We start from the raw sequence: 25,479 nt of genomic DNA, 5'->3' as shown, positions 1-25,479 counted from the left end.
AACAAACAAACAAAACAACAACAACAACAACAACAACAAAAACCCCTCAGGGCCGGGCGCGGTGGCTCACGCCTGTAATCCCAGCACTTTGGGAGGCCGAGGCAGGAGGATCACTTGAGCTCAGGAGTTCGAGACCAGCCTGGCCAACATAGTGGGACCTCATCTCTACAAAAAATAAACAGAAAATTAGCCAGGGATGGTGACATGCACCTATAGTCCCAGCTACTCAGGAGGTTGAGGTGGGAGAATCACTTGAGCCCAAGAGGTCGAGGCTGCAGTGAGCTATGATCATGCCACTGCACTCCAGCCTGGGTGACAGAGACAGACTCTGTCTAAATAAATAAATAAGGCCAGGTGCAGTGGCTCATGCCTGTAATCCCAGCACTTTGGGAGGCCGAGGCAGGTGGATCATGCGGTCAGGAGATTAAGACCATCCTAGCCAAAGATGGTGAAACCCATCTCTACTAAACATACAAAAGTTAGCCGGGCGTGGTGGCGCACGCCTGTAATCCCAGCTACTTGGGAGGCTGAGGCAGGAGAATCACTTGAACCAGTGAGTCGGAGGTTGCAGTGAGCTGAGATCATGCCACTGCACTCCAGCCTGGCGACAGAGTGAGACTCCATCTCAAAAAACAAAAAGACTTAAAAAAAAGGAACACAGAATCCCAGGCCCCACTCCAGACCTCCAAAATGAAAATTCTTGTTTACCAAGATCTCTAGCAATTCTCACAAACCTCAAAGTTTAAGAAGCCGGCTAGAGACTAGGAGTTCTCACGCCTGATTTGCACCAGAATCCCAGAGGGCCTGTGAAAACAGGTGGCTGCCCCCCTCCCCAGGCACTGCTTCAGGTATCAGGTCGAGCCCAGGGGTCTGCATTTCCAGCACGTCCCCAGGTGTGGCCCATGTTCCCCCTCTGACTCTAGAATCCACCTGAGGTCTCAGACTGGGATGCATGTCCAAGTCACCCGGGGACAGCTCTCCCCACCAGGGACCTGAACTGGCTCTCTTCAGTTGTCTTCACCACAGAGGACGAGTGGGATGTCCTGCTACGTCACAGCACTGCCATTGCTGTCTGCAAGGCAAAAACGTCCATGCACAAAAGAGAGACTCGGGCCACACCATCTATGCTTGGCTATATTCAGAGCACACAAGCTTTATTTAGCAACAATGGCAGTATTTCATGAGAATGAGCTGCACAATAGCGTAAATGCCATTTCCTGCACACAGCCTGGGAGCAGATGGTTACAGAGACAGAGCCCAGACCCTACAGTCCTGCCCTGCCCTTCCCGACGGGCTCCGGCTACTTCTGGCCTCATTATTGTCTCTCTCAACCACAGCCCAGGTCGCTGAGCCAGAGGGGAGGGTGCAGGCTGGTTCCGCTGCTCAGGCTCTGTCATCCTGCTTCTTCCTTCTCAAGGCCACCTTGGGAGCAGCTGGCCGGCAAGAATGCCCCCCTCACACACAGGGAACCCAAGTCCCTACTGATTCAACCTCTTCTACCACTGCAAGTCCTTTTCCTCGATGAAAGTTTCACATATGGGTTTCAATAAAATAAGGTGATATTTATAAAGCACTCTGCACTCACTAAGAGTTAGTACTGCCCCCCATCCAGTCCCCTGCCAGCAAGCAGGGACTAGGGTGCCCTTATAAAAGGTGTGAGAACTGCAGAGACAAAGCACAAAGGGAGGGCCCGGCCCAGGACCTGTCAGGGCTGCTTGGAGGTCAAATTTCCTTTCAGCTGTAGTGCAGGCTGCATCCCAGCAACCGACTTAACCAGATACAGAGCCAATCATCTGAAATCTCCATGTGACACGTGTTTATATTTCTGTGTGTGTGTACATGCACACTTGTCTCTGAGTGTGCCCATCTATGTGTACAACCTTCAGTTATGGATTTTTAACCCTTTGTGACCTCCTTTCTAGCTCTCTGGCACAGGCAGAGCTATCTGGGGGAGGAAACTGAGAACCCCCAATGGACAGCAGATGTGCCAATATGAGAGGAATGGGCAGTGGGCAGCCAGGCCCACCTGGGAGTGAACATGGAACACCCCAAGCAGCAAAGTCCTGCATGAGGCCTCTTCAAAGGTAGGGGGTCAAGGGGGTAGTAACCGAGTGGGGCTTACATCAGTGGCTGGACTGTACAGATGGGTGAATGGCTGGGGGCAGGGGTTACAGAGAGGGAGAGGCTTGTGGCAGTGGCTGAACTGTACAGATGGATGGGTGATCCAGGCCAACAGCCCCACGCACATGAACCCCTCCTGGTCAGTGGTGCACACCACCCTGCCAGAAACTCCAAGTCAGCAGTCATTTAACACTGAAATGGGGTGGGGAGGGGGAGTGCTCACACAGTGTAAGTTTTGACAGACTTATAGAGGGGTGGGAGCAGCCCATGGTTCTCGCGAACAATTTCCAGGTACTCAGATGGAGTCTCCAGCAAGAAGGGCCCACAGCACATCTGGCAGCAGCACCTGACCCCAGAGGGTGGCTCCGGGTTCTTGTCAGACATGGGGGAAAAGTCAAAATCAGCCACCTATGATGAACAAAATCCCACGGGTCAATCACCCACCCACCAGGAGCCCCATCAGGTGGCCTTATGAGCTCAGCTGCCTGGCAGCAGAGTGCACAGAAACACCTTTCTGGTACCACACAGATGCAAGAGATGGACATAGGAGATAAATCAGATGGGACACAAACTTAGCAATTTTTCCTGGTTTACAGATGCCTCTTGGGCATGTCACCCCAAGTCCCAGAGCCTCGCTGTGACATCAAGACCCCTTCAAGGCATCCTGGCCTGGCCCCCATACCCTCTCTAAAGATCCTCTCTAGGCAAGGCCCAGTATTCCAGCCTCCACTCCACTGAGTACCCACCTCCACCATATCCTTTTGCTGAGTGGCATTCCGCAGGGTCATGTACATGATGAAGGCCAACATCACAGTGATAAGTGTAGCACATGGGAAAGCAAAGACAGCCGGCTGGATTCCTGGGAATGAAAGAGGTAACATTACAGGACTGGGTAGCTGGTGCTGCAGTGCTGGTTCTCAGGAAGCAAGCACAACAAATGCGGGAATGAATGGTCAAGTCTTACCAGTGATTTTTTTACCCTTGTGTACATGCATCCCAACTGGGTAACCCCAATAGGTAAATCCAGGACTTCACAAAAAATAAACTGGGGTCTGGGTGGGGGGCTTTCAGCATACATCCACAAGTTACTTGATAGCAACTTCCAAGAGTGGCAGCTAAATTCCTCACCCCTTGAGTGAGGGCTGGACTCAGTGACCAGCTCCTAGTGTACAGATGAAAGGAGTGACAGTGCATGGCTCCTGAGTCTAAGCCATAAAGGACACCACAGCTCCTTCTTTGCTCTCTTGGGTGACACACTTTTGGGAAGGGCAGCTCTGTTGTGAGGTCACCCAGTTGGCACTGCTTCAGCTTCCACCCTCTGGCAACTCCAGGCTCACCCACTAAACCTGTTGCAATGAAGTGGTATGATGGAAAGAGTCCAGTGTCTGAAGTTAAACAGTTGTGGGTTCAAATCCTAGCTCTGAACATGCTACCTCCTGCTAATGTTGACCTGCAAGACTGCTAAGGAGATGCAACAAGAAGAGGGGTGTTGATGTGTGTGGCATGTGGTAGGTGATCAGAAAGTGTGGGTTCCCTCTCCCTTTTCCCTCATGCTCTGCCATGAGTGTCTGTTTCCCCAGGAAAAGTTGGCATTGATTACCTGTACTGCTATCTTCTCTGCAGAATTCAGGGGGTTCCTGATTGGAACTTGGTCCCTAGAGGGTGCTGAGAGACGCAGGGCTCAAGTGACCTGACAATGCCCACAAAGTAAGCCAGGGCCCAGACGGACTGTAGCATCCTCTCAAGGGCCCAGAGTGGGATTGGGGAGACTGTAGAGGACAGTGACAGCTTCAGGTACATCCATAGGACCAACCTTGAAGACAGGTGCAGCTGGCAGGGTTTGGCATGAGCTTGGGAGCACTGGGAAGAACTAACTCCTACCCCAGGACCAGAGTCTGAAAGCCTGGCTCAGGCTCAGGCTAACATCCAGTCTTGTTGCCTCCCTATGCCTTAGTTTCCCCTTTTGTAGCGTCAAAGGTAGGACTAGGTTGAGCATCTGAAAGATGGTGCCTTCAGGACCTGAGATCCTACTCTATGTAAGGACGTACTTGTCTGGGGCTCCCAGAGTCCTCCATAAAGATGAACTGTAGAACCCAATGCTGTCATCAGCAAAGCCTATGACCGTAAGCCAGGGGCTGGACCCGATGATGGTTTTGGAAGGGTATTTCAAGAAAGAAGGTTGGGCATCCTTTTCTTTCTTTCTTTCTTTCTTTCATTCATTCATTCATTCATTCATTCATGGAGACAGGGTCTCACTCTGTTGCTCAGTCTGGAGTGCCGTGGTGCGATCTTGGCTCACTGCAGCCTCAACCTCCTGAACTCAAGTGATCCTACCACATCAGCTTCCCGAGTAGCACAGCAGAGATCTACAGGCACATGCCATACTCTCTCTCTCTACATACACACACACACACACACACACACACACACGTATATACACGCACATATAAAATATATGTATATATATGCACATATATATACACATATATATGTTTTTTGAGACAAGAGCCTCTCTGTGGCCCAGGCTGGAGTGCAGCAGTGCAATCTCAGCTCACTACAACCTCCACCTCCCAGGTTCAAGGGATTCTCATGCCTCCGCCTCCTTCGTAGCTGGGATTACAGACACACACCACCACACCCAGCTAATTTTTTGGTATTTTTAGTAGAGACGGGGTTTCACCATGTTGGCCAGGCTGGTCTTGAACTCCTGACCTCAAATGATCCACCCACCTTGGCCTCTCAGAGTGCTGGGATTACAAGCACAAGCCACCGCACCTGTCCTATTTTTATATTTTTTGTAGAGACAAGAGTTTTACCACGTTGCCCAGGCTGGTCTCAGACTCCTGGGTTCAATCAATCCACCCACCTCAGTCTCCCAGAGTCCTGGGAGCCACCTTGCCTAGCCCAGGCATCCTTATTAATGATATGCAATACCTTCTTGCTGGAAGACTCACTACCACACTGTGAGTTGAGCAGAGTTACTGTTGGGGATGCTGGTTTTAGTAGTGGCAACTGCTGGGGCAGGCGTGATGGTGATGAGGGAGGGAACATTGCAAGTATGGTGGCTCATTTGGTGCAAAAGTGTTTGCGCTGGGGACGTGTGTGGTCTTGGAAATATGTGGGAGAAGACATTGGCATGGTTGCTTTTGGTCCACGAAGCTGGCATTGGGGCAGGTAGTGGCATGGGCTTATAGATGTGGGTAAGGGCAGGGGCCATTGAGGTGACTTGGTGAGAATGCTGATAGAGTCGTTAGTGGTGGCACTGGTGGTCCTGGAAGAGTTGTCAGGAGAACATATGGTAATGGTGGTGTCTGAGTTGGTTACAGTTGTTAGTGGTGCTGGTGTTGATGGTGGTGCTGGTAGAATCGATGGGTGCTGTACTGGGGTTGGCAGAGTTGGTTGCTGGTGGGAGTGGAGAGTTTGGTGGTGGTGGTATTGACAGTTGGCCAACGCTGATGTTGGCCATCACTGGAGTCAGTAGGGTTAATGATGGTGCTGATGCTGGTGGGCTTCGTTGCTGAGGACCTTGGTAAGGTTGGCTGGTAGGAGCGTATTGGTGGTGGTGGCAGGGTGGACAGGCCTGACTGCCCATGTGGCACTGGAGCAGAAGGCGAAGTGTCACTTACTGGAGGGCCACACCTGGATCCTGTGGTACTGATGCGTCTTGCTGATGACATTCTCGGCCCGGATGCTGAAACAGTAGTCCCCAGGGTCCCTGAAGGTGTGGGTCAGGTTGTACGCTGTGCTGGCTACGGACACAGGGTGGCACTCCCCTTCCTCCAGCGGGAGGCACTCAGGCTTGAGACGCCAGCACACGGTCAGAGGAGGGCTGCAGGGAAATGGGGGCGGTTTTTAAGAAAAGGCTCAGTAAAACGTGTCAGCACAGACCAAGTCCAAGACAGGCCAGGTGGGCAGGAACTTCAGTGTCCTTTCCAGGACAGGACATCAAGCTGTCCTGGACTCAGCTTCATGCATTCCAGACCAGGGGACACTATGGTGCAAAAGAGATGGTCCCGGACCCCCAAGGGAATTCCAAGTGAATAAGGCAGAGATACACACAGACTGCTCACCGGAGGCAGAATGAGGGGTCCGATGGCATACATGGTGTACCACAGAAGCCCAGGGGGATAATAGGCACGTCCCATTTTTTGGTTTTTGTTTTCTATGAGACAAGGACTCACTCTGTCACCCGGCTGAAGTGCAGTGGCTGAATCATAGCTTGGTGCAGCCTCCAACTCCTGGCCTCAAGCAATCTTCCTGCCTCAGCCTCCCGAGTAGCTGGGGCTTCAGGCACCAGCCACCATGCCCAACTAAATTTTTTATTTTATTTTATTAGTTAATTTATTTATTTAGAGATGGAGTATCGCTCTGTTGCCCAGTCTGGAGTGCCATGTCGCGATCTTGGCTCACTGCAACCTTCACCTCCTGGGTTTGAGCCTCAGCTTCCTAAGTAACTGGGACTACAGGCACGCACAACCATGCCTGACTAATTTTTGTATTTTTAGTAGAGACGGGGTTTCACCATGTTGGCCAGGCTGGTCTTGAACTCCTGACCTCGGGTGATCTGCCCGCCTCGGCCTCCCAAAGTGCTGGGATTACAGGCGTGAGTCACCGTGCCTGGCCAATTTTTTTTAATTTTTTTATAGAGATGGGACTATATTGCCCTGGGCTATATTGCCCAAGGTGGTCTCCAACTCCTAGCCTCAAGTATTCTCCTGCCTCAGCCTCTCAAAGTGCTGAGATTACAGGTGTGAGCCACTGCAACCAGCATGAGAGAGTTGTTTGTTTGTTTTGTTTTCATTTTTGTGTTTTGTTTTGTTTTTTTTTTTTTACAAAGTCTCACTCTGTCACCCAGGCTGGAGTGCAGTGGTACGATCTTGGTTCACTGCAACCTTTGCCTCCTGAGTTCAAGTGATTCTTGCACCTCCGCCTCCCAAGTAGCTGGGACTACAGGCATGCACCACCACGTCTGCCTAATTTTTGTATTTTTTTGGTAGAGATGGGGTTTCACCATGTTGGCCAGGCTAATCTTGAACTCCTGACCTCAAGTGATCCACCCACCTCAGCCTCTGAAAGTGCTGGGATTGCAGACATGAGCTACCGTCCCTGACCATGAGAGCATTCTTAATGAGGTAGCCAGAGAAGGCTTCCTGGAGGAGGAGGCATTTGAGCAGATCTGAAAGGATAAATGAACCTTTGATGGGTGAGAAAGGATAAGGGCATTCCAAGTTATCCACATTCCACAAGCATAGGCTCAGAAGCTGGAAAATGCAGGTCCATCCAAGGAATGTGAAATGAACATTCCAATTCCACACAACCCCAGGTCCGCAGGAAAAGCCACACACTCGTGCCACCTGAAAGATCAGGGCTGCTAAACCCACGGGGCTTCCCATCCTCCCCATCCTGAGCTCCTGCCTCCAACGCCCCGTGAAAACTACCTCCAACCCCTAAATTATTCATAGCTCATCTTCCTCTTCCCCTGGCCTCCATTGCTAACTCTCTGTCTGGCCTAGCATCCCTCTCATGTGTCCCCTTGTGGGGACAAGAGTCCTTCAAGGACTGGCCAGGCACGGTTGCTCACACCTGCAATCCCAGTACTTCGGGAGGCCGAGGTGAGCGGATCACTTGAGGTCCGGAGTTTGAAAGCAACCTGGCCAACATGATGAAACCCTGTCTTTACAAAAAATACAAAAAATTAGCCCTGTGTGGTGGCATGCACCTGTAATCCCATCTACTCGGGAGGCGGAGGTTGCAGTGAGCTGAGATTGTGCCACTGCACTCCAGCCTGGGCAACAAAGCGAGACTTTGTCTGGGAAAAAAAAAAAAGAGTCCTTTAAGGTCTGGGCCCTGACCACTGATGTCTGCTGCTCTATCCATCCCAGTGGCTCCAGGGAGGGGCACCCTCGTGGACAGAATGCACTCAGCATCTGTGTCTCCTCACTTACTGAACAGCCTGATGCTGTTCTTGCCAGGAGCCTGGGCCAGGCTGCCTTGAGTAGACTGGCTGATGAGAATCCCCTGGGATGATCTGCTTCTGTGTCATGTGGGGTGCCCTACCCTGTACACAGAACCCTTGGAAGCAGTGGCTCTGTCTTGTCTACTCTGGTCTAGAAGCTTCCAGAAAAGCACCCAGTCCAAAGCAGATGCTCGATCAACTTCTGCTGGCTGGTGCAAGCTCCCCTGTGCAGGCTGGAGGGCAGAACAGGTTTGGTTTTTTTTTTTTTTTTTTTGGACAGAGTCTCGCTCTGTTGCCTAGGCTGGAGTGCAATGGCAGGATCTCAGCTCACTGCAACCTCCATCTCCCAGGTTCAAGCAATTCCCTTGCCTCAGCCTCCCAAGTAGCTGGGATTACAGGCATGAGTCACAGCGCCCGGCCTTAGAAAAGGCTTTTGAAGGCAGGCATTCCAAGGTGCTTAGAAGAATAAGAAACATCTGGACGTGTAATGGGAGAGAAGAGAACCCTGAAAGAACCGCAAGGGCAAAGGCCTGGGGGCTGGAAAATAGGCCACGTTATACACAGAGGGCTTCTCAACAGGAGGGGTCCCTCCCAACCTTTGTCTCCATGCCCACGGTGAATACAGCCCCAAAAGGCAGGTCCTCCCTCCCTGGGACCTCAAGAATTGAGCTGAGGGCTAGGTGTGGTGGCTCATGCCTGTAATCCCAGCACTTTGGGAGGCCAAGCTGGGAGGATCGCTTGAGCTCAGGAGACTGAGACCAGCCTGGGCAACATAGGGAGACCCCAGCTCTACAAAAATTAAAAATTGGAAAGGCATGGTAGTGCCCACCTATAGTTCCAGCCACCTAGGAGGCTGAGGCAGGAGAATCATTTAAGCCTGGGAGGTCAAGGCTGCAGTGAGCTGTGACGGTGCCACTGCACTCCAACCTGAGTGACAGGGCGAAACTCTGTCTCTAAAAAATACAAATAAAGGCCGGATGCAGTGGCTCACGCCTTATAATCTCAGCACTTTAGGAGGCCACGGCGGGTGGATCACTTGAGGTCAGGAGTTGGAGACCAGCCTGGGCAACATGGTGAAACCCTATCTCTACTGAAAATACAAAAATTAGCTGGGCATCGTGGAGTGTGGCTGTAATCCCAGCTAGGCTGAGGCAGGAGAATCGCTTGAACCAGGGAAGCAGAGGTTGCAGTGAGCCAAGATTGCGCCACTGCACTCCAGCCTGGCGACAGAGTGAGAGACTCTGTCTCAAAAAAAATTAAAAATAAAAATAAAATAAAGACTGGAGCTGAGCCCATGCTCTCCCCATGGCCCAGCCTCAGGACAGAGTGGCACTGCCCTTCCACGAGGTCCCAGACTGGGGTCCGTCACAGAGTGAAACACACTTGGGGTCACCATGAAAGTGGATGTGCAGAGCCCACGGGGCACCCACAGTGCACTCCGGAGTTCACTTACCTCCCCAGGAAGTTCAAGGTCACGGTCATCTTTTGGAAGGTCTGAATTAGGGTAGGCCCCAAGACTTGGATGCCTCGAAGGGTGTCTGTAAGGCCGAGAGAACCCCGTTAGACCTGGTAGCTAAGGATTGCTGTCAAGGCTCCCAGGGCACAGGGTAGTGTGACCACCACCCTGTCCTCCCCTCTGCCCTCTCCTAAGAGCAGGTCACAGGTCTGTGCAGGGTTCCTCTGGGTCCTGCCCTTCCCTGTCAGCAGCAGGTCTGGAGCCAGCTCAGAGGGAGGAATTTGGAAAAGGCAGGAAACACACGACTGTCCCGCCCATTGCCAAGTCATCGTCCGTGTCATACAGGGCAGCACCATCCCATCAGTAAGAACCAATACATCTTCTGCAGCTGCCCAAGGGCTCCATCTTGCCAAAGCCAGGGAGAGATGGAGACCGTCCCACCCTGGGGTGAGCCTCGGTGGGAGGCCGATGGGGCCGGGGAACAGGGAATGGCATGGACTGGCCAATTCACAGTAGACAACTGATCACCGGCTCAGGCTCTGGGTGCTTAGGCTCAGGCGGCCCCGGGCGCGAGGGCCGCTTAGCCACTGCACAGCCACATGATCCCATCCATGGCCTGCAGCGCCCTGTCTGAAGCAGGGGTATGATAGACACTCCTCAGAGGTCTGTGGGGCTCCAGGAGACAGGATGTGGGTCCAGCCCAGAGCCACCGTGATCTGTGCCTATGGTGACCCCACTCTGGAACGCCCAGACTGCATCAGCCTGCCTGAACACCCACCCTGCAGCTTCAGCGAGGCGGAGAAGTCCCCGGTCTTCTGCATCACACCCTTCGTGGCATCCGGCTTCACCTCTTCCCACTCTGCCACCACTTTGAGCTTCACGGTGAAGGTCCCGATGATGGAATAGTTATAATAGACCACGGAGTCTTCAGTCACCATCTGGGTCCTGTTAGGAGACAGGGAGGAGAGAGGAGGAAGACAGCAGATGGCTGCTTCCCCTTCCTGTAACTCAGAAGTGATTCATGGGATTGCCAGAGTCAGGGGAGGCTGTGCAGTGAGACTCCCAGCTACCAGTGAGCACACCCGTCATCACAGGGCTCCAGGTCAGCTGACCCATTTCCCAGATGAGGAAACTGAGGCCAGAGAGGGCCTAAAATTCAGGAAAATTACAAATTTCTCACATTAGCCAAAGTTCAAGGGCTCAACAGCCCCATGTGGTAAAGATAGAAGAATTTTTTGTCAAAAATTTTTTGTTTTTGTTGCTTTTGGTTTTTGAGACAGGGTCTCACTCTGTCACCCAGTGGTGCAATCATGGCTCACTGCAGCCTTGAATTCCTGGGCTTGAGCAGCCCGCCCGTGTCAGCCTCCCAAGTAGCAGGGATCACAGGCGTGTACCACTGTGCCCAGCTAATATATGATTTTTTGTAGAGACAAGGTCTCACTATGTTGCCCAGGCTGGTCTTGAACTCCTGTGTTCAAGTGATCCTCTGACCTCAGCCTCTCAAAGTGCTGGGATTACAGGCATGAGCCACTCTGCTAAGCTGAGAGTTCTGTTGGACAAAGCTGCCATCCAGATTTTTCAAGTAAATGATCTTTTCTGCAAATTGTCTGCTTTCCAGTATTTATACTGTACTTTCTCTCTTTCTCTCTTTTTTTTTTTTTTTTTCCCCCTTTTTAGAGATAAGGTTCTGCTCTGTTGCCCTGGCTGGAGTGCTGTGGTGCAATCAGATCACTGCAGTCTCTGAACTCCTAGGCTCAAGCAGTCCTCCCACCTCAGCCACCTGTAGCTGGGACTACAGGCACGTGCCACCATCCCTGGCGAATTTTTGTATTTTTTGTAGAGACGAGGTCTCCCTATGTTACCCACACTAGTCTCGAATTCCTGGGCTCAAGTTTTCCCCCACCCTCTTGGCCCCTCAAAGCACTGGAATGACAGGCGTGAGCCACCATAGGCCTGCACTTATTTTCTTAACTTTACTGAGTAAGTTAGAACTTTCAGAATAATATTGATGGACCCTGATAAGGAGCACCCTTGCCTTATTCCCACATATCTAGAGCCAGGTTCCCCCAGCATCTCAATGCAATGATTCCTCAAAGGTATTTGACCACAGGTCACTTTTGTCACCAAGAATTAGAGAATCCACATTCCACGTTTTGCCAGGGATGGTGGCTCACCCTCTGTAATACCAACACTGTGGGAAGGCAAGGTGGGAGGACTGCTTGAGCCCAGAAATTCGAGACCAGCCTGGGCAACTTGGCAAAACCCCGTCTCTACAAAAAATACAAAACTTAGCCAGCCGTAATGTTACAGGCCTGTGGTCCCAGCTACTCAAGAGGCTGAGGTGGGGGGATCTCGACGTCAAGAGGCAGAGGTTGCAGTGAGCCGTGATCACGCCACTGCACTCCAGCCTGGGCAACAGAGTGAGACTCCATCTCAAAAACAAAAACAAAAACAAAAACACATCTTTTTTTTTGAGACAGAGTCTTGCTCTGTCACCTAGGCTGAAGTGCAGTGGCATGATCTCGGCTCACTGCAACCTCCTCCTCCCTGGTTCAAACAATTCTCCTGCCTCAGCCTCCTGAGTAGCTGGGACTACAGGCGCGTGCCACCATGCCCAGCAATTTTTTTTTTTTTTTTGTATTTTCAGTAGAGATGGGGTTTTGCCATGTTGGCCAGGCTGGTTTTGAACTCCTGACCTGAAGTGATCTGTCCACCTTAGCCTCACAAAGTGCTGGGATTATAGAAGTGAGCCACTGCGCCTGGCCATAAACAAAAACATATTCTAAGTTCTCTACTCAGTATAATGTTAGTTGTTAGTTCCAGCAACTTCTTTTTCTAGTTTATTGATATTACATTGAATGTTCATTTCTGTTCATACTAACACTTTTTTGGCATCTAAAGAGATGATCTGGCCGGGCATGGTGGCTCACATCTGTCATGCCAGTGCTTTGGGAGGCTGAGGCGGGAGGATGGCTCGAGACCAGGAGTTCAAGACCAGCCTGGGCAACATAGCAAGACCCCATCTCCACAAAACATTAAAAAAAATAGTCATGTGTGGTGGTACACGCCTGTGGTCCCAGCTACTCGAGAGGTCAAGGCAAGAGGATTCCTTGAGCACAAGAGATTGAGGCTGCAGTGAGTCAGGTTTGTGCCACTGCACTCTAGCCTGGGTGACAGAGCAAGACCCTGTCTCTAAAAAAGAGGGGGAGGGAAACCAAGCACAGTGGCTCACACCTGTAATCCCAATGCTTTGGGAAGCTGAGATGGGAGGATCTCTTGAGCCCAGGAGTTCAAGAACCAGCCTGTGAAACATAGTAAGACTCTGTCTCTACAAAAAAGTTTTAAAATTAGCAGGGCATAGTGGTGCATGCCTGTAATCCCAGCCACTCAGGAGGCAGAGGTGGGACGATTGCTTGAAGCTGGAAGGTCAAGGTGGCAGTGATCTATAATCACACCACTGTACTCTAGCCTGAGTGTTTGACCACAGGTTGCTTTTGTCACCGAGAGTTAGAAATCCACATTCTGAGTTTTGCTGGGCACAGTGGCTCACCCCCTGTAATCCCAACACTTTGGGAGGAAGGAAGGAAGGAAGGAAGGAGGCGGGAAGGGAAGGGAGGGAGTAGGGCCAAGCACAGTGGCTCCCACCTGTAATCTCAGCACTTAAGAAGGCAGAGGCGGGAGGATCACTTGGGCCCAGGAGTTCAAGACCCGCCTGGGCAACATAGCAAGACCCTGTTCTCCTCCACAAAAAAGGGGAAAAGAGACAAAAAGTTAAAAGGGAGGAATAAAGAGAAATGAAGCCAGAGCACCTGGGTTCTACCTTGTATCTAGCAATGGCTGGCTAGGTACCCTTCAAGGTCAAATGGGAAAAAGTCCTATGCACCTTGACCTTCCTTAAATGACTGTTTTGGGCACCAATGTCCTCCTTTATCAGGTGAAGACACCACAAAGGTAGGGCTAGTGACTGATTCACTAGTGTACCCCAGGATCCCCAAGCGTGGCAGAGAGGAGGTGCTTAAAAGATGTTTGAAGGGAGACAGAGTGAGCAGGGAAAGGTGAGGAGCTTCAGGTGGGTCCAGTGGCGCACACCTGTAATCCCAGCACTTTGGGAGGCTGAGGTGGGAGGATCACTTGAGGTCAGGAGTTCGAGACCAGCTTGGCCGACATGGTGAAGCCCCGTCTCTACTAAAATAATAATAATAATAATAATAAATAAATAAATTAGCTGGGCATTGTGGCTCACACCTGTAATCCCAGCATGAGGCCAAGACAGGCAGATCACTTGAGGCCAGGAGTTCAAGACTAGCCTGGCCAACATGGTAAAACCCCATCTCTACTAAAAAAAAAAAAAAATTAACCGGGTGTGGTGGTATAAGCCTGTACTTCCAGCTACTGGGGTGACTGAGGCAGGAGAATCACTTGAACCCAGGAGGCAGTGGTTGCAGTGAGCCAAGATGGCGCTACTGCACTCCAGCCTGGATGACAGAGCAAGACTGCACCTCAAAAAAAAAAAAAAAAATTGCCGGGCGCGGTGGCTCAAGCCTGTAATCCCAGCACTTTGGGAGGCCGAGACGGGAGGATCACGAGGTCAGGAGATCGAGACCATCCTGGCTAACACGGTGAAACCCCGTCTCTACTAAAAAATAGAAAAAACTAGCCGGTCGAGGTGGCGGGCGCCTGTAGTCCCAGCTATTCGGGAGGCTGAGGCAGGAGAATGGCATAAACCCAGGAGGCGGAGCTTGCAGTGAGCTGAGATCCGGCCACTGCACTCCAGCCTGGGCAACAGAGCGAGACTCCGTCTCAAAAAAAAAAAATAAAAAATAAAAATGAAAGTGGCGAGATTCAGAGTACCCTGCACAGTGCGTGAGACAGTGGGGCACCAGTGACAGCTGTAGGGCCTGCAGAGGGGTAGGGACCTACCCGTCCCCAAAGTCCCAGCTGTAGAGAAACACGGCGGTCTTGAGGAAGTTGCTCGGGTCGTGGAGAAGGAAGGAGACTTTCAGGACGGTCTTAGTGAGATAGGAGCTGGGCCAGGGCAAGGAGGTGTTCTGGGTGACAACGAGGTCCCCAACGAGGAACTCTGAGAGAGAGACATGGGAGGATGAGTCTTGGAGATTCAGGGATCAGGGAACCAGATAGAGACCTCGTGGGCAGCTGTCAAAGCCACCACTTCCCTGGCCAGACCTTCTGGCTGTCAGAGCTAGGCAGGGAGAGGGGACCCCCCCCGTTCCCCAAAGACCCCTGAACACAGAGGCCTCCACACCCTCCCCCTGCTGCATGAACACTGCTGAACACCGGAGGACTTTGTCACATTCACTGTTTTCTCTCCTGTCCCCTCTCACCAGGACCCTGAACTTTCTGGCACAAAAGATGGCCAAGGTCAGAAGGAAATGCATGGGCAGGCACTGTGGCTCACACCTGTAATCCCAGCACTTTGGGAGGTTAAGGCAGGTGGATCACAAGGTGAGGAGTTCAAGACCAGCCTGGCCAAGATGGTGAAACCCCACCTCTACTAAAAATACAAAAATTAGCTGGGTGTGGTGGCGCACACCTGTGGTCACAGTTACTTGGGAGGCTGAGGGAGGAGAATTGCTTGAACCCAGGAGGCAGAGCTTGCAGTGAGCCAAGATCGCGCCACTGCACTCCAGCCTGGGCGACAGAGCAAGACTCCGTCTCAGAAAAAAAAAAAAGAGGCCTGGCGCGGTGGCTCAAGCCTGTAATCCCAGCACTTTGGGAGGCCGAGGCGGGCAGATCACGAGGTCAGGAGATCGAGACCATCCTGGCTAACACGGTGAAACCCCATCTCTACTAAAAATACAAAAAATTAGCCGGGCGAGGTGGCGGGCGCCTGTAGTCCCAGCTACTCGGAGGCTGAGGCGGGAGAATGGCATGAATCCGGGAGGCGGAGCTTGCAGTGAGCCGAGATCGCGCCACTGCACTCCAGCCTGGGCGACACAGTGAGACTCCGTCTCAAAAAAAAAAAAAGAAAAGAAAAAGAAAAAAGAAGGAAATGCATAAGCCTTGAAAGGAACTTTTGGGAAATATTTCATAATGTCAGGTGACCCTAGAAAAATTAGTAGTTCCAATGGCCGGGCACGGTGGCTCACGCCTGTAATCCCAGCACTTTGGGAGGCCGAGGCAGGCGGATCATGAGGTCAGGAGATCAAGACCACCCTAACATGGTGAAACCCCATCTCTACTAAAATACAAAAACAAAATTAGCTGGGCATGGTGGTGGGCGCCTGCAGTCCCAGCTACCTGAGAGGCTGAGGCGGGAGAATGGTATGAACCCGGGAGGCAGAGCTTCCAGTGAGCCGAGATCGCACCACTGCACTCCAGCCTGGGTGACAGAGCAAGACTCCATCTCAAAAAAAAAAAAAAAAAAAACAGAAAAAAGGAAAAATTAGCAGTTCCACTGATCACAGCTCCACACACTGGGACCACTGTCCTGTGTCTACTTCTTTAAAAAGAAAAAAAATACTGGTGAGGCACGGTGGCTCACACCTGTAATCCCAGCACTTTGGGAGACCAAGGTGAGCAGATCACTTGAGGCCAGGAGTTCCAGACTTGCCTGGCCAACATGGCAAAACCCTGTCTCTACTAAAAATACAAAAATTAGCTGGGCATGATGGCCAGCACCTGTAGTCCCAGCTACTCCGGAGGCCGAGGCATGAGAATTGTTTGAACGGAGAGGTGGAGGTTGCAGTGAGCCAAGATCACGCCACCACTCCAGCCTGGGCAACAGAGGGAGACTGTCTCAAAAATAATAATAATAATAATTAATTAATTAAAATTAGTAAAAGTGGAAAGGAAGGCATGCTCAATAGAGCTCATTTGGAAAATGTTGAAACATAAAATAAGAAGAAAAGAAACTAACTATCATTCAACTCTACCACTGTTGCCGTTTTGAAGTGTGACAAAGTATTTGCTCGTGTGTTTAATATACACATATATTAAATACAGATTATTGGGTTAGACAATTCTGTGCTTTGCTTTTTTAATATGTAATTTTACATGCATGTGTGTTTACCCATGGCATTACAAACTCATTGTAAGGGTCACTGTTAATAGTGGTATAAATGATTTCATTATATTTAGCTAGTACCCTCATGGTTGCTCACTTAGCTTGTTTATCTCTTCTTTTGCTATTATAAACACTACTGCAATGAACATCTTCATGCATAAGGCATGACCCAAATGCAGGTTTATTTCCTGAAGATAAATTCGTTATTAGACTGTAAAGTCCAAAGGGGCAAAGGGGCATCTTCTCTTGGAATGTGAGAGAGAGAGAGACAAAGAGACATAGAGACAGAGATAAAGAGACAGACAGAGACAAAGACAGAAAGACAGAGAGAGAGAGAGAGACAAAGACATAGAACAGAAAGAGAGAGACAGAAAGGAAAAACAGAGAGAAGAGACAGAGAGACAGAGGCAGAGATAGATAGAGAACAGAGAGAAGGACAGAGAGAGACAGAGACAGACAGAAAAGAAAGATGAGAAAGAGGGGAGAGAGAACCAGTGAATGACCGCAAGACTACAATAATTTCTTTTTTTTTTTTTTTAAGACGCAGTCTCACTCTTTCCCCCAGGCTGGAGTGCAGTGGCACGTTCTCGGCTCACTGCAATCTCCGCCCCTCAGGTTCAAGCAATTCTCCTGCTTCAGCCTCCTATATAGCTGGGATTATAGGTGCCCATCACCATGCCCCACTAATTTTTGTGTTTTTAGTAGAGATGGGGTTTCGTCATGGTGGCCAGGCTGCTCTCAAACTCCTGATCTCAGGTGATCCACCTGCCTCGACCTCCCGAAGTGCTGGGAGCCTCCGCGCCCAGCCGAGACTACAATAATTTCTAACCATCGGTACCTATTGACCAGCCGCTCTCCACAGGGTTGTATTAATGTATACCCCCAGCAGCAAGAGGTGTCCATTTTAGCACAGTACCTGCTGGGGGGAATCACTGCGATTTTCAGATCCTTTCTGATTCGGCTGACCCAGGGAAGGAACCTATGGGCCTAATCTGCATTGATCTGATTCCTAGCGAAGCTGGATGTTTTTCTCTGCACCAAGGGTTTGAAGGCAAACTAACAAACAGGAGCGACCCTTACCTGTGATGGGGAGGACCACGAAGCCCCTGGCCACGGGCTGGCACATCCAGCAGTCAGCAGCAGTGACCCAGACGGAGACTGGGAAGTCCCCAGGCACATGGCCGACCACATGGATGGTGGAGCTGAGACCCTTCTCCGTCTTGCCAGTGAGCACCAGCGGGGTGTGGATCCAGTGGAAGCGGTAGAGGTGGGTGTCGGCGGGCAGGGCCAGGCTGCTGTTGTCCTTGGCCACCAGGCTGGCCGAGATAGTCACCTCCGCTCCCGTGGTGGCAGGGCTATCGGTGGTGAGATTGAGTTCATACAAGCCTAGGAGCCCAGAAACAAAGACTGTGTTTCAGGAGGGTATGTGACAAGGAGCCCCACAGCCACCTCTGGGCTGGCATCAACTATTCTATTTCCCAGGTGGAGAAACTGAGGCTCAGGCAGCTCAAGTGACTTGCCCAAGGGTCACTCAGCCAATTTGACATCAAACTGAGGTTCAAAACTGGGTCCCACTGACTCCAAATAACAGTCTCTTCAGTGTTATTTCCCCTTCCTTCCTTCTTTCCTTCCTTCCTTCCCTCCCTCCCTCCTCTCACTCTCTCCCTCCCTCCTTCCTTCATCCCTGCCTCCCTCTCTCCCTTTCTTTTCTTCCTTCCTTCCTTTCTGTTTTTCTTTCTTTCCTTCCTCCCTTCCTTCCTTCCCTCCCTCCTCCTCTCACTCCCTCCTTCCTTCCTCCCTCCCTGTCTCCCTCCTTTCTTTTCTTCCTTCTTTCCTTTCTTTGTTTCTTTCCTTCCTTCCTTCCCTTCCTTCCTTCCCTCTCTCTCTCTTTCTTTCCTTCTTTCTTTTTTCCTTCCTTCCTTCCTTCCTTTTCTTCTTTCTTGTCTAACCTTCTTCCATCCTCTCTCTCTCTCTCTCTCTCTCTCTCTCTCCTCGTGTTCCGTTCTTTCTCTGGATCTCACTCTGTCACCCAGACGGGAGTACAATCATCACAGTTCACTGCAGCCTCCACCTTCCCGAATCAAGTGATCCTCCTGCCTCAGCCTCCCAAATAGCTGAAACCGCAGGCACACACCACCACAGCCAGCTAATTATTTTATTGTATTTTTTGTAGAGATGGGGGTCTATGTTGCCCAGGCTGCCCAATTATATTTTCTTTTCATGCCAGCCAGGCAGGGCCTTGGTTAGTGGCTACTCTTCTGGGCAGGCCACACAGAGAACATTTCTACCGTTCCCCAGAATCCTTGTGGTTTTGTTTTGAGACAAGGTCTCCCTCTGTCATCCAGGCCGGGGTGCAGTGGCATGATCATAGCTCACTGCAGCCTCAAACTCCTGGGCTCAAGTGATCCTCCCACTTCAGCCTCCCGAGTAGCTGGGACTTGTAGGTCCAAGTCACCATGCCTGGCTGATTTTTTCTTTTTCTTTTTTTTTTTTTTTTTTGTAGAGATGGGATCTCACTATGTTGCCCAGGCTGGTCCTCGAACTCCTGGCTTCAACCACTCCTCCTGCCTTGGCCTCCCAAAGTGCTGGGATTACAGGCATGAGCCAGCGAGCTCAACCACATTGCCCAAAGATCTACTGGACAGTGCTGGTCTTCTGCCTCTGGATTCCTCCTCTTCTCACTCCTCCCTCTCTGTCAGGGTTAAAGGATCCAGCTGTCGGCCAGGCACCATGGCTCACACCTATAATCCCAGCACTTTGGGAGGCCAAGGTAAGCTGATTACTTGAACTCAGGAGTTCGAGACCAGCCTGGCCAACATGGTGAAACCCCGTCTCCACTAAAAATACAAAAAATTAGCTGGGCGTGGTGGTGCATGACTGTAATCCCATCTACTCAGGAGGCTGAGGCAAGGGAATCGCTGGAACCCAGAGGCGGAGATTGCAATGAGCCGAGATCAAGCCACTGCACTCCAGCCTGGGCAATAGAGTGAGACTCCGTCTCAAAAACAAAAGAAAACAAACAATAAAAACACTTCCCTGTACCTCTCACCCCCTCAGCTCTCTCCCAACAGCCTGAGTCCAATGTTATCACAACTCCATGTGGGAACGAAGGTTTCTTTGCCTCTCCTACTACGCTTCAAACTCCTTTAGAGCAGGGGTCATTTCCATCGTCCCTGTGACCAGCACAACGCTTGGCACATAGCAGGTGTTTGGTACTGCTGTTGCCAAGGGGCACCTGGAGAACAGGTGCAGCAGAGGGACCAGCCCACCTCTAGCCCTGCCCCGGGAGACTGTTCACCCAGGCGGCACTGACTGAGTCCCTTCTGTGGACCCCATCCCTACTGTGTTGGGAGGACCCAGAAATGCAGAACATGCCCCTCCCCCAAGGGACCTCACAGGAGACCTGCTTGGGCTTTCAACAGGAAAGGCTGGCCAGGCGCTGTGGCTCACACCTGTAATTCCAGCACTTTGGAAGGTCGAAGTGGGTGGATCACCTGAGGTGGGGAGTTGGAGACCAGCCTGACCAACATGGAGAAACCCCTATTTCTACTAAAAATATAAAATTAGCTAGGTGTGGTGGCATGCGCCTGTAATCCCAGCTACTCGGGAGACTGAGAGAGGAGAATCGCTTGAACCAGAAGGCAGAGGTTGCAGTGAGTCAAGATCGCGCCACTGCACTCCAGCCTGGGCGACAACAGTGAAACTCTGTCTCAAAAAAATTTTTAAAAAAGGCCAACTATTTTACCTTGTGGTTTTCAACTATTTCAACTATTTTACCTTGTGGTTTTTCTTTCACAAATTTTCCTTAGAACCCTTACCCTCTCTCTGCCACTCTATTATGAGGGGGGAGGGGGATGAAAACTGTTGGATAATATTCAACCCCCTTAGCTGCCCACGTCCCACCTGTCCCTCGACAAGTCTCCAATCTGGGTCCTTTTATAGTTCCCAAAATGTGACCGAAAGGTGGGTGCTGGCCTTCTGGCAACGAGGATGTGGGGAAAGTAGATGCATGACCGGGTGGGCACAAGGTCCCCCCGCAAGTCTCCTCAGGAACCTGTCAGCTCCGGGTCCATTTTGGGAAATCACTTCCAGAAGAAATAGCACCCTGGTCTCCTGGGCTCTAAAATGGCATCTCGGCCGGGCACAGTGGCTCATGCCAGCCCTTTGGAAGGCCGAGGTGGGCAGATCACCTGAGGTCAGGAGTTCGAGACCAGCCTGGCCAACATGGTGAAACCCCGTCTCTACTAAAAATACAAAATTAGCCAGGCATGGTGGCAAGCGCCTGTAATCCCAGCTCGGGAGGCTGAGGCGGGAGAATCACTTGAACCCAGGAGATGGCAGTTGCCATGAGCTGAGATCGCGCCACCGCACTCCAGCGTGGCCAAAAAGAGCGAAACTCCATCTCAAATATATAAAATAAAATCACATCTCCCCAAAGCCAGTACTGACAGGGTGGAAAACCCCTCTAGATGAGGTGGCATTTTAAAGTAAAAAGGCTGCCTATCCTGTGCTCCCTGGGGGCTGAGGGTTGTGGCTTGATGACTGACCCTGATACATCCCCACCTCCCTGCCTCGTCCTCCCCTCCCTCAGCAGGTACGTGGTCCCCAGACATCCGACAGATGCGCGGGCCACCCTCGCACAGTTTCCAGGGCAGGGCTAGCCTGGGAAGTAGAAGCAGGAATCGAGGGTGCAAGGGGTGCCCCCTCCAGTGCTCAGGCAACGCTGAGATTATTTTTTTCAGCTGCATCTCATTCACTTCGAAGCAACATCACCTGTCCCCGTGGGGAACTCCAGCTCCAGCTTTCCTCAGTACCACATCACACCTTCACTGCTGTGGCCCACATTACACATTTCCCTTTCTTTCAGGGCAATTTCTTAAAGTATAAAGGCATTTGAGGCCGGGCCTAGCCAGCTCACACCTGTAATCCCAGCTCTTTGAGGCCAGAGGGTCACTTGAGCCCAAGAGTTTGAGATCAGCCGGAGCAACACAGTGATACCCAGTATCTATAAAAAATAATTTAAAAAATTAGCCGGGCATGGTAGCGTGCACCTGTTGCCCCAGCTACTTGGAAGGCTGAGGCAGGAGAATCTCTTGAGCCCAGGAGTTCGAGGTTGCAGTGAACTATGATGGCACCCCTGCACTTCAGCCTGGGCAACAAAGTGAGAGACCCTGTCTAAAATAAATAAATAAATAAATAAATAAATAAATAAATAAATAAATAAATAAATATCAAGTCATTTAGGTCAAGATGCCGAGAACTGGTCACTTCTGAGAGAATGCTGGCATTGAAAAGGGGACCTGCAGTGTCTTAACCCCAAAGAGGGAATTTCAGGTGCTCTTTGGGAGCTTTTTCACACAAATACAGTGTGTATATCACATTGAGGGACTTGAAGCCCGTGTGGGCCACTGCTGCTGCCTGAGGCCACCCAACCAGTCTGTACCACCCTGGTTAGGCTCTGCTCTCCCTCCCCTCTTTGGCTGGGAGGCAGCATTTGACCAGGCTGTGGACAGAGAGGTGCATGGATGAGAAACCACCTCCTCCCTTATCCCCCTAACTCCTGGCACCCTCCTCCTTCCCATCCCCTACCCACCACCCCAGCCCAGGACCATGGGCCTGAGCGAGACTGGCAGGTGGCAGGGACATTCGGCTGCATGCTAATGGCCAAACAGCATCTGCAGTGAGACAGGCGCATGTCATCACGCAGATCGGTTGCCAGGGGAATGGATCAGGAGGGCAGCCGGCTGGGACTGGGAGGGGGGATTGAGGGGTGCAGGGAGGGGCTGTGTCTGCTGCAGACGTTGCTGCAGACACTGGCCCAGCTCATGGGAGCCCCCCCGCCGCCCCACCACCACCTGCAGGCTCCAAGGACACTTTTTTCTCAGTCTATTTTTTCAAAATCTGGTGTGTCACAGCCCCTGGGTGATGCTGCCCCTGTTCCTCAGGGGTCTCAGGGATGACCAGGACATTCGGGGTGGAAATGGACCAGGAAGCCTTTGCCAAATGTGGCCAAAGGAACCAATCACAGGGCCTGCTGCTCACCCATCAAATTCATCTTTCCAGGCTGGCGCGGTGGCTCACACCCGTCATCCCAGCATTTTGGGAGGCTGAGGCGGGTGGATCACCTGAAGTCAGAGGTTCGAGACCAGCCTGGCCAACATGGCGAAACCCCACCTCTACTAAAAATACAAAAATTAGACAGGTGTGGTGGCAGGCGCCCGTAATCCCAGCTACTTGGGAGGGTGAGGCAGGAGAATTGCTCGAACCCAGAAGGTGGAGGTTGCAGTGAGCCAAGATTGTGCCACTGCACTCCAGCCTGGGTGACAGAGCAAGACTCCATCTCAAACAAACAAAAAATTCATCTTTCCATGTTTGGGAGTCCAGGTGACATGACCTTGGGGTATGGAGCAGCCAAGGCAGAGGTTTAGGGGACTCCATGGGCCCCCCAAGTCACCCAGAGCTGAAGGGGCAAAAGCAAAAAGAGATGGGGCAACCACCCCGAAGCTTGGCCCATGGAAGAAACACCTACCTTTTCCAACAACACAGCATGTGCGGCCCTGGACATTCTAGAAAATGGCTACATCAGTCCTTTCACACAATATGCAGACTACCCAAAACACTTCAGAAGAGAACCTCTAAAGTCTGGGTAACACAAGCCGGAATTAATTAATAGTCCAGTACATGGACTTCTGATTTACAAATTCCTGATTCATGCAGACTCCAGAAAGGGGAAGGGTAGAAAAGTCTACCCCACGGGTGAGGGAGAAGATACGTTTCCCAACCCCACTCCCAGCCACTGTGATTTTGACCACATCGAGGGTGCAATTGGCTAGAATGGGAACCACACATGATTTCCAAATAATTCACTTTTGTTATTTTCTTTTGTTCTTTTTCTTTTGCCATTGAGGACACCTTGAAAATCTCTGGACACAAATAAACCTGATGGACAAGAGATCCCTTTTCTGTATTTCCAGGAGGAAATAGGTGATCTTGTCCAAACGCAATGCCCATAAAATTCGTCTAATTCATCCCTGAGTTGCAGGTTTTCTTTTACCTCGTGGTTTTTCTTTCACAAATTTTCATTAGATCCCTTGCTCTCTCTCTCCTGCTCTTTTATGAGGGGGGAGGGGGATGAAAAGCGTTGGATGGTATTCAACCCCCTTAGCTGCCCACGTCCCACCTGTCCCTCGACAAGTCTTCAATCTGGGTCCTTTGATGGTTCCCAAAATGTAGCAGAGAGGTGGGTGCTAGCCTTCTGGCGATGAGGAAGTGGGGGCAGTAGACACACGACCCTGCCCACCCCCCCTGCCCACACACACACCCCAGAAACCTGTCAGCTCCGGGTCCATTTTGGAAATCACCACCAGAGACGAAATGGCAGCCTGGCCTCCTGGGCTCCAAAATCACATCTCCCCAAAGCCAGCACCAACGGGGTGGAAAACCCGTCTAGATGAGGCGACATTTTAAGGCAAAAACGTTGCCCATCCTGTGCTCCCTGGGGGCCTGGGGGATTGTGGTGCGATGATGGACCCTGGCGCATCCCCGCCTCTCTGCCTCATCCTCCCCTCCCTTAGCGGGTGCATGGTCCCCAGGCATCCCCCCCGCGCGGTTTCCAGATTTCCAGGGCAGGGCCAGCCTGGGGGGTGGAAGCAGGAATCCAGGTGGGGGCGGGGAGCCCCCTGCAGTGCCCAGACGACTTAGGGAGAAAAGGGTGAAAGGAGAGGGGAGAGGGCGCTGCAGTGGCCTCAGCCGAGGAGTGAGATGCGCTCAGGGCGCACGGTGCCACCTCCGCAATCCCGGATCCCGGGCCCACCCACCCGCGGAGACGGTTCCAGGCCCGGGGCGGGCTGCCCAGCGCCTTACCTGCGGCCACCCCTGCCGGGGCCCAGGGCAGGAGGCAGGAGAGCCATAGGATGCGGCCGAGGCGCGACCACACTGCCCGGGCCATGGCGAGGCCCGGAGCGGGAGAAACGTGGGGTGGACGCGGAGGGAATGCAGCTCCAGCTGGAGAACGGCGGCGGCCGCTCCTCGGGGCGCGCAGCGCGGGCGGTGCGGGGAGGTGCGGGAACAGTGCTCCCTCGTCCTCGCCGGGGGACGCTCTGTCGCTGCGCGCCGCCACCGCCCACAGCCTGCTGCGCGACCCCGGCCCACGTCAGCCGCGCCGCGCGCCCTCCTCCTCCTCCTGCTGCCCCTTGCTTCCGCGTCCCTCTCCACCGCCGCGTCCTCCCTCCCCGCGTCTCTCCCCACGGCCTCGCCCCCTGCCCTCCAGGAGTCCACGATCGCCCCTCCCAGTTTGCCTCCCCTCTCGGGGTTCCCGAGCTCCCTTCCTGCGCCCTGGCTCCTCCCCGCACCGCCACCCTCCAACCCAAATCCACCCCCGGCCGCATCCTTCCCCTCCACTACCCGAGTCCACGCCCCACGCACCTGCATTTTTCCCTTCCCCCGAGCCCCTCCCCGCCCTGGATCCGATACCGCCAGTTCTGACTCAGCGTCCCCAGGGGTGTGAGCTGCGCTGCAAGCCGCCTGCAGGTCCCTTGGGGCTCTCCTCCAGGTGCCTTCTCTCTGCACGCTCGTGGCTCCGAGATGCTGCTCCTCATTCAAGAACTGTTGAGTGCTAAGGTGTGCCAGGCGCTGGGCGAAAGGCCTCGAAAGGGCGAAAGACCTCGAAATTCCCCTTACTGTTGCTGCTGCTGCTTCTCTTCTTCTTCTTTTTTTTTTTTAATCTTGAGACAGAGTCTTGCTCTGTCCCAGGATGGCGCGATCTCGGCTCACTGTAACCTCCGCCTCCCGGGTTCAAGCGATTTTCACGTCTCAGCCTCCTGAGTAAGCTGGGATTACAGGTGCCTGCCACCAGGCCTGGCTAATTTTTGTATTTTTAGTAGAGACAGGGTTTCACCATATTGGCCAGGTTGGTCTCCAACT

The 25,479-nt window shown here is 52.1% G+C and overlaps 1 protein-coding gene across 4 annotated transcripts; it reads right to left on the bottom strand.

The window, feature by feature from the left end:
• Positions 1-1,912: 1,912 nt before the first annotated feature.
• Positions 1,913-24,762, bottom strand: LOC104672071 (transmembrane protein 130). 4 transcript variants are annotated; one of them, XM_010375751.2, is made up of 8 exons: positions 23,879-23,968; positions 17,638-17,943; positions 14,454-14,613; positions 10,312-10,478; positions 9,531-9,615; positions 5,748-5,950; positions 2,868-2,980; positions 2,065-2,493 (listed from the first exon to the last, which is right to left on the bottom strand). In XM_010375751.2, the coding sequence occupies exons 1-8, from the start codon at positions 23,904-23,906 to the stop codon at positions 2,341-2,343; spliced, it is 1,215 nt and encodes a 404-aa protein (XP_010374053.1). In that variant the 5' UTR covers positions 23,907-23,968; the 3' UTR covers positions 2,065-2,340. The 4 variants fall into 4 exon arrangements, with proteins under 4 accessions (XP_010374055.1, XP_010374053.1, XP_010374052.1 ...); XM_010375750.2 differs by lacking the exon at positions 23,879-23,968 and adding an exon at positions 24,421-24,557 and having other exon boundaries at positions 2,198-2,493; XM_010375749.2 differs by lacking the exon at positions 23,879-23,968 and adding an exon at positions 24,421-24,505 and having other exon boundaries at positions 2,198-2,529.
• Positions 24,763-25,479: the final 717 nt, after the last annotated feature.

This window comes from Rhinopithecus roxellana, chromosome 6 (assembly GCF_007565055.1).
Source record: "Rhinopithecus roxellana isolate Shanxi Qingling chromosome 6, ASM756505v1, whole genome shotgun sequence".
NCBI classification, from domain to species: domain Eukaryota; kingdom Metazoa; phylum Chordata; class Mammalia; order Primates; family Cercopithecidae; genus Rhinopithecus; species Rhinopithecus roxellana.
Note: the sequence above shows the minus strand (reverse complement) of the source record. Positions and strands in the feature narration are given on the sequence as shown.

What these genes read in the sequence shown, in the direction of transcription:
- LOC104672071 (XM_010375749.2), bottom strand. Translation starts at nt 24,505, where the DNA reads ATGGCCCGGGCAGTGTGGTCGCGCCTCGGCCGCATCCTATGGCTCTCC. An exon ending in CCCGGCAGGGGTGGCCGCAG is followed by an intron (nt 17,944 to 24,420) that starts GTAAGGCGCTGG and finishes CTGGGCTCCTAG; the next exon opens with GCTTGTATGAACTCAATCTC. An exon ending in CGCCTCGCTGAAGCTGCAGG is followed by an intron (nt 9,616 to 10,311) that starts GTGGGTGTTCAG and finishes TCGGCCTTACAG; the next exon opens with ACACCCTTCGAGGCATCCAA.